The sequence below is a fragment of the Struthio camelus genome, chromosome 11 (assembly GCF_040807025.1).
Source record: "Struthio camelus isolate bStrCam1 chromosome 11, bStrCam1.hap1, whole genome shotgun sequence".
Classification (NCBI taxonomy): domain Eukaryota; kingdom Metazoa; phylum Chordata; class Aves; order Struthioniformes; family Struthionidae; genus Struthio; species Struthio camelus.
The window spans coordinates 24419440-24425439 of NC_090952.1; the positions used below are offsets into that span (position 1 = coordinate 24419440).

The window sequence follows — 6000 nt, forward strand, 5'->3', positions numbered from 1 at the left end:
ATGCACTAATTTATAATCAGCACCATGCATCAGGGACCATTCAAAGCTGAAACTGATACAATCTGCCCTACAGCTGTGCTAAGAAAAGCGCGCAGAGAGAATTAGGGTTCCCATACCCTCCCACTGCCCAAAGCACCCCATGCACTTGTGGCTCTGCTCTGTAGCGCTCTGCATACTTTCGAGGGGTTCCTGCTGCATTCTTTTTTCTCACTAAGACCTCCTCTGCAAAGCCCATCTGTGCTGTGAACGCGATGCAAGGCCAGAAGGAGAGCTGGGACACTAGGAATACCAGCACAGTAAGAGGAAACAAAAGAGCACCAAGGGAAAGCTGCACTTCATCATTCCCCATCCATGGAGAAGGAACTGTCCCTGAGCTCTCCACCACAGAGAGCACTTTTGCTGCTACCAATCAGGATTACAGTTTGGCTTATTCCATGGCATGAAGAGCATGCATCCTAGTAGCTAGCCCAAAGGACGAGGACCTAACATTGCGACACAGGTACCACAGGTCACCTTGGAAAGAGTAGGAGTGAAGAACAAGAAGGATGTATCTACAGCTTCCCTTTCACAAGCACAAGGAGTGAAGCCCTGCCAGAAGTCACCAACCAAACTCCAACCAACTTTACTCCAGGGCTTCACAATCAAAGAAAAGTATAAATATTCCCCTGGAACTATATAAGCATAACAAAACCAGGAACAGAAATAACACAAAAAGAGCTTCATTGCACATGCAGGACAACACTATCTGAGCTGCATTATACAAGACACCACACACACACAGGTTAGCTTCACAAGAATACAATACTCCCAGCTGGAGGTGCGTCTCCTTTCAAGCACGAATTACGGCTCAGCACAAGTGGACCTTTTCCATGATGTTAAAAAGCTCTCCTCCCTGAGACGTTTTCATTTAGTAGTATTTCATTCTCCAACTGCAAATGGTTTCTTACTCCAGACAGTTCCTTGTCTCGAGGGAGTGCCCTGAATGCCCAAAACGCCAAGCTCACTCTAGGCAGTAAAGGATCCCTATGGCGCCCGCTCCTCCTGCAGAAGAGGTGAGCTGTGTGTTACGGTGCACACAATATTAGTTCTCCAGCAGAGCAAATGAGGCATTTGTATGTGCTCCCCACCCCTTGGTCTCATCCATGCTCACATGTAATGTCTTGCCCCAAGGCAAGCAGACAATGAAGGCATCTCACAAGTTCACTGGCAGCCAAGGACTACTCCAGGCAGAGTATCCCCAGGGTCTCAGGGAATATTAAACCACTCAAGGTTCTTATTGACTTAACATCATCTGCTGTGTTCAGGCTGCAGGAAAAGGATGTGATCCTGCCAATCAAGGTCAGTAGTGTAACTCCAGCCCGCTTCATAGAGACTGGTAAGTCTCCTGTGGACAGCAGCTTTCAGCACAGCTCCTCCAGGCAGGTGGTATGGTCACACATCCTCAGCTTCTGACATTGCTGGAATTAGGACACACCACACGGCAAACTGCAAGCCTGCTCTGAGCACTTGCCAAGTACTAGTGCACGCGTTCCCTGTACCTACCTACCATACCCTGCCTCCCAGCAGCACCAACGAACGCAGGCTCAGCATTGCCCCAGGGTGACTGCAGAGCTCTGAGCCCACCTTAGATCGCAGCCTGCAGCCAACCACACATCTGCTGCCGGAGCCAATGAGCTCTGCCCCATGGTGAGAAGGGGGCTGAATGAGCATGGGATGTGTTTATGCCAAGTGCTGCAGCTGCTCAGCTGGGCAGCTCCAGACTGAGTGTCAGCTGGGAAGCAGGATCATAATCTACAGCTTTTCAGTCTCCCCCCTCTCCACTGCTCCCCAGTACCTTCTCCTGGGATCCCACCTCCACTCTCCTGATGACCAGCATACCAGGGTGTGGATACCCCTTCCTAGAAGGGGCAAGGAACCTCGTGGATGGAGAGGAACCTCCTGCTCCTTGGAGCAACCTGGGGACCATGTATTTCGACCTGAGTCAGTGAGAGAGTACAAAGTGCCCGTCTGAGACAGTCTCTTAAGCTCACGCCACCTCCTTCCCCACTCCCTGAATACTGCAGTGTCTTATGGCTCTTCCTAGTGATGCAGAAGTGTTTGGATTTATCCCTTGCTGCTAAACTGTCAAAAGCAGACAACTCTGCCAAGACCTAGGAAATAGAGACACCTGCCCTCACCCTCCTCCAGTGCTTGGCTGCAAACACACTAAGCAGTACAGCAGCTCTGGGACATCTGCCCATCAGAAAACGAGAGAAAGTCAAGTAGGGGGATGGAGTGTATAATGAAACCCTAGAAAGGAACAAAAAGAGAGTGACTACTGATGGGTGCTGAACACTGCTGGCTCCCTGGATTAGCTTCCTTCAGGTTGCTGTCAAGGTTTTATTTGTTTTCATCTGCAGTACACCCAGCCTTCCACTCTCTGACAGTAGGCACCCAGCACAGGCACTGAGTAATCATTTGCCTGTAGGATACTGAAGCTCTTCAGGTCCTATACAAACAATTTCATTTTTAATGAGCGGTTCCATCAGCTTTTACAAGACGTTTATCCCCATGTATCGTTTATGAAAGAGTGAAAACAAAACACACAGAGGCCTGTAAGGATCCCTGAACAACTGCATATAGGAAACAATAGCCATGGCCCCAGGAAATCAACAGGATTATCACAATGGATTTTTTTCAACCTTAGAAATTAGTATATTTACAAGAAAGTACTGTTTTAAAAAGAATTGTTTAAGATCCTCCATTTATTTTACCATTAATCTACCATTAGTAAGAATTATCCACTGCACTTGTATTGCACTTGCTGCATGTCCCACTGACTACTCTTCCATCAAAGTCAAGGTCACACTTGATCGCATACTAGAGTAATTCAATGAGCAATGACGAAATATATCCGACAAAGTCCGAGAAAGCTTTGAACTGACCCCAGCATCCACCACGGGGCAGAGCAGCTAACGTTTGCACAGCTGTGAGCATAACAAAGACAACCTGCTGCAGCATCCCCCATGCAGGGATGAAACGCATCTGATAAAGCACATGACTTTCACATCAGATATTTGAGTTCGACTCCCAGGACACGCTGGACTCCCAGCTCTGCCAATGCCTATACACCTCTCTCACCTTGCCAAGCCATGCCCTGTTTATTTGCCAGTTTTACACGGCCTTCACCTTACACCGGGCATGCTTAGTTACCTGTTTGCTCAATGCCCTAGACATCCTGACTCTTGTTAAGTCCTGCTCTCCCCATGAAAGGAAGCACTAACTAACCCTGGGTGGTAAGTATCAACCCTTGGGATCCACACAACTGTATTCAAAGAGGCACAGTCACAGCAAATGGTGCTAAAGGTGGAGTGCAGGAATACAATACGTCTAGTAGGGGACCCAAAGAAACAAATTCTGCCCCGACCCGCCCTCCCCCATCCCCTGCCTTGGCCAGCCCCTACCTAACTCTGCCCCTTCCCCGGCCCCTACCCATCTCCTTCCTCATCCCCCGCCCCTTCCGTAACCCGTGCCCAGCCATGCCCCATCCCCATCCCCATCCCCTGCCCGGCCCCAGCCCAGCGTCCCCGCTGCCCGCGGGCCGGGCCGGGCCCGGCGCTGCCTCCGCCGGGAGCTGCCCAAGGTACCGCCGGGCCGGGCCGGGCCGGGCCGGGCCACGCGCGGGGCTCCCGGCCGCGCCGCCCCACCGCGCTCACCAGCACGAAGGAGCTGCGCACCGCCTCCGAGACGCTCTGGCGCAGCTCGGCCGCCGTGCCCGGCTTGCTGAGCCGCTTCGTGAACTTCCTCACGTCGGACATGGCGACATGGCCCGCGCCGAGCCGAGCCGAGCCGAGCCGAGCCGAGCCGCGCCGCGCCGAGGGCTCCTACCTCCCTGCCGGCGGCGGGCGCGGCGGGGCCGGGCCGGGCCGGGCCGGGGGCGGGCGGAGCCGGGCCGGGGGCGGGGGCGGGCGGAGCCGGGCCGGGGAGGGCCCCGGCGCTGGGCCCGGCCCCTGCGAGCCCCCCGGCGCGGCCCCGCTTTGTCCCCGCCGCCCGCCCCTCGCCTCCCGCAGCAGGTGCCTCTCGGAGCGTCCCCGGGGCCTCATCCTGCGCCCCAGGACGGGCCCCGGCTGCCGGGCGGCCCCCCACCCTGGACACTCATCCCTCTGCAACGCGCAGAGCTCCTTGGGCCTTGCGGGGGGAGCGGCAGCAGCCCCCCGGGCTGGCCCCGTGCCCCAGCCTGGCACTGCCCGCCAAGGGCCAGGCCTTGCCGGCTCCGGCGAGGTGCTGCCCCATCCCTGACCCTGCCACGGCGCCGTGGCTGCTGTTCCCCCGCAGCTCCAGGAACGCAGCAGCAGGTCACCCAGCGAGCACACGCTGCTGCTGGGACCCATCCAAGGGAAGTTAGCCTCTCCATGAAATTACCGGGTATTTCTAACACTACCAGCCCGGGGAGTAGGCCTGAAGGCCCAGACAGGGCAGATGGCCCATTTGGGAGCGGTGCTCTCTACGCAGCCCTGCCCAAGCTGCGCCCTACTGTACTAGCTGTGCTCACGTAGCTCTGGCTCCAAGAAGCATGTAGTTACGCTGCGTCCAGGACGAAACGCTATTACTCCCATCTCCAACCTACAGGGTTTGCTGCAGGAAAGTGCTTTCATTATAGGGGCCGTGACCCTATCTGCCTGCCTGGCTGCAGACATGACAAATAAGCTTGGGGATGAAAGGTTCCTTAACACGGAAATTTAACTCTAGCCCTTGTTACTTTATTGTTGCGCATTGTTTTAAGGGTGGTGACTCTGAAATTATAACAGGGCTAGAGAGATCCATTAAGCTTTTCTTTTATATTTTGTACCGTAAAGATTTACTATTAATCTTTTTACTTATTTTATTGTATGCTGCGGCTTCACAGTGAAATACAATGCAAGTAAACATTAAATAAGCAGCATACTTATTAACTACATGAGCAGTATCAACACTGAATTGGACAGAGTTGCCCATAGTCATAATTTTAAGGAATTTACACATATTATGCCATATTGCTCATTAAATACAATTTACAAGGAATTCGCTGGAATTATAGGCATGCTGTCAGCCACACAACGTATAGAGAAGTTGTTTAGATTATTAGAGCCATTCTGTAGGGGGTAATGAATACAGCTGTTATGATCCAAACCATGTAAAATGTTATTTGCGACTTCTAAAGCATACAAGCCAGTTGTTGTTCTGCTTTTCAGCAGTTCACTGAAGGGGCACTAGATACCACTTCATATTAAACATCACTCTGATTTCCTATACTAGAGGCAAAACAAATCTAAAACTTTAATCTCATCTACTAATTCTCAAATATCTAGTATACGAGAGACAGGAACAGAGGTAGTTCATTAGCTGGAGAATTAACATTTTCAGAAACATCCTTGCTTAAGGCTTTTCCAAATCAGTTCAAATTAGAACACAAAAAACTTTGTGACACGCCTAATTCCAGCAGCAGAGCACTGAGGTTCACTTCCTTATTCCTAGGCTCATACACATAACTTGCAGAGATTTTACCAGCTACTCCAAATTGTCCTACCACACAGCTCTAGCCACCACGCTATGATGACCTGGGCTGTGTCCATACTATTAAATAAAACAAGCTAGGCCTAGAGAGGGCAAGAAACACAGCATGGCTCGTGTCCACATAGCTACTTTTCCCAGAATAGGGTAGCCTTGTGCATCCTGCCTGCTGGGAACAGTCCTTGGCCCCTACGGTTCCTCCGACCAGGCTGGGCACTGTGCAGGAGAACGCTAGCTAGCATAACATAGATGACTGGGGCCGGTGTTGCCTTCAGTTTGCTAGTTCAGAAGCAGCTCTGAGAGCCAAAGTGTTTGCAGGGAGGAGAAGAATGCTGTGATGGGTCACTTGACAGGAAATAAAATCACGCTTAGAGCACCCACCCCTTGTTTATCCAGTCAGAAGCAAGAAGTTCCTGACAGGGTCGGGAGCTTGGCGTGGTGCCAGCGAGGGGCTGCATGCAATCAGCTGCA

General features: G+C 52.2%; 1 protein-coding gene across 3 annotated transcripts in view; it reads right to left on the reverse strand.

Moving 5' to 3' along the window:
* DOCK11 (dedicator of cytokinesis 11) overlaps window positions 1–3904 on the reverse strand; it is an 88878-nt gene extending 84974 nt beyond the window's left edge. For 2 of the 3 annotated variants that reach the window (XM_068957600.1, XM_068957601.1), the window contains exon 1: window positions 3696–3898. In XM_068957600.1, the coding sequence (XP_068813701.1) occupies window positions 3696–3797 (102 nt within the window). In that variant the 5' untranslated portion in view covers window positions 3798–3898. Of the gene's footprint in view, window positions 1–3695 lie in introns of all 3 variants that reach the window. The other variant, XM_068957599.1, reaches the window with a different exon arrangement.
* Window positions 3905–6000: the final 2096 nt, after the last annotated feature.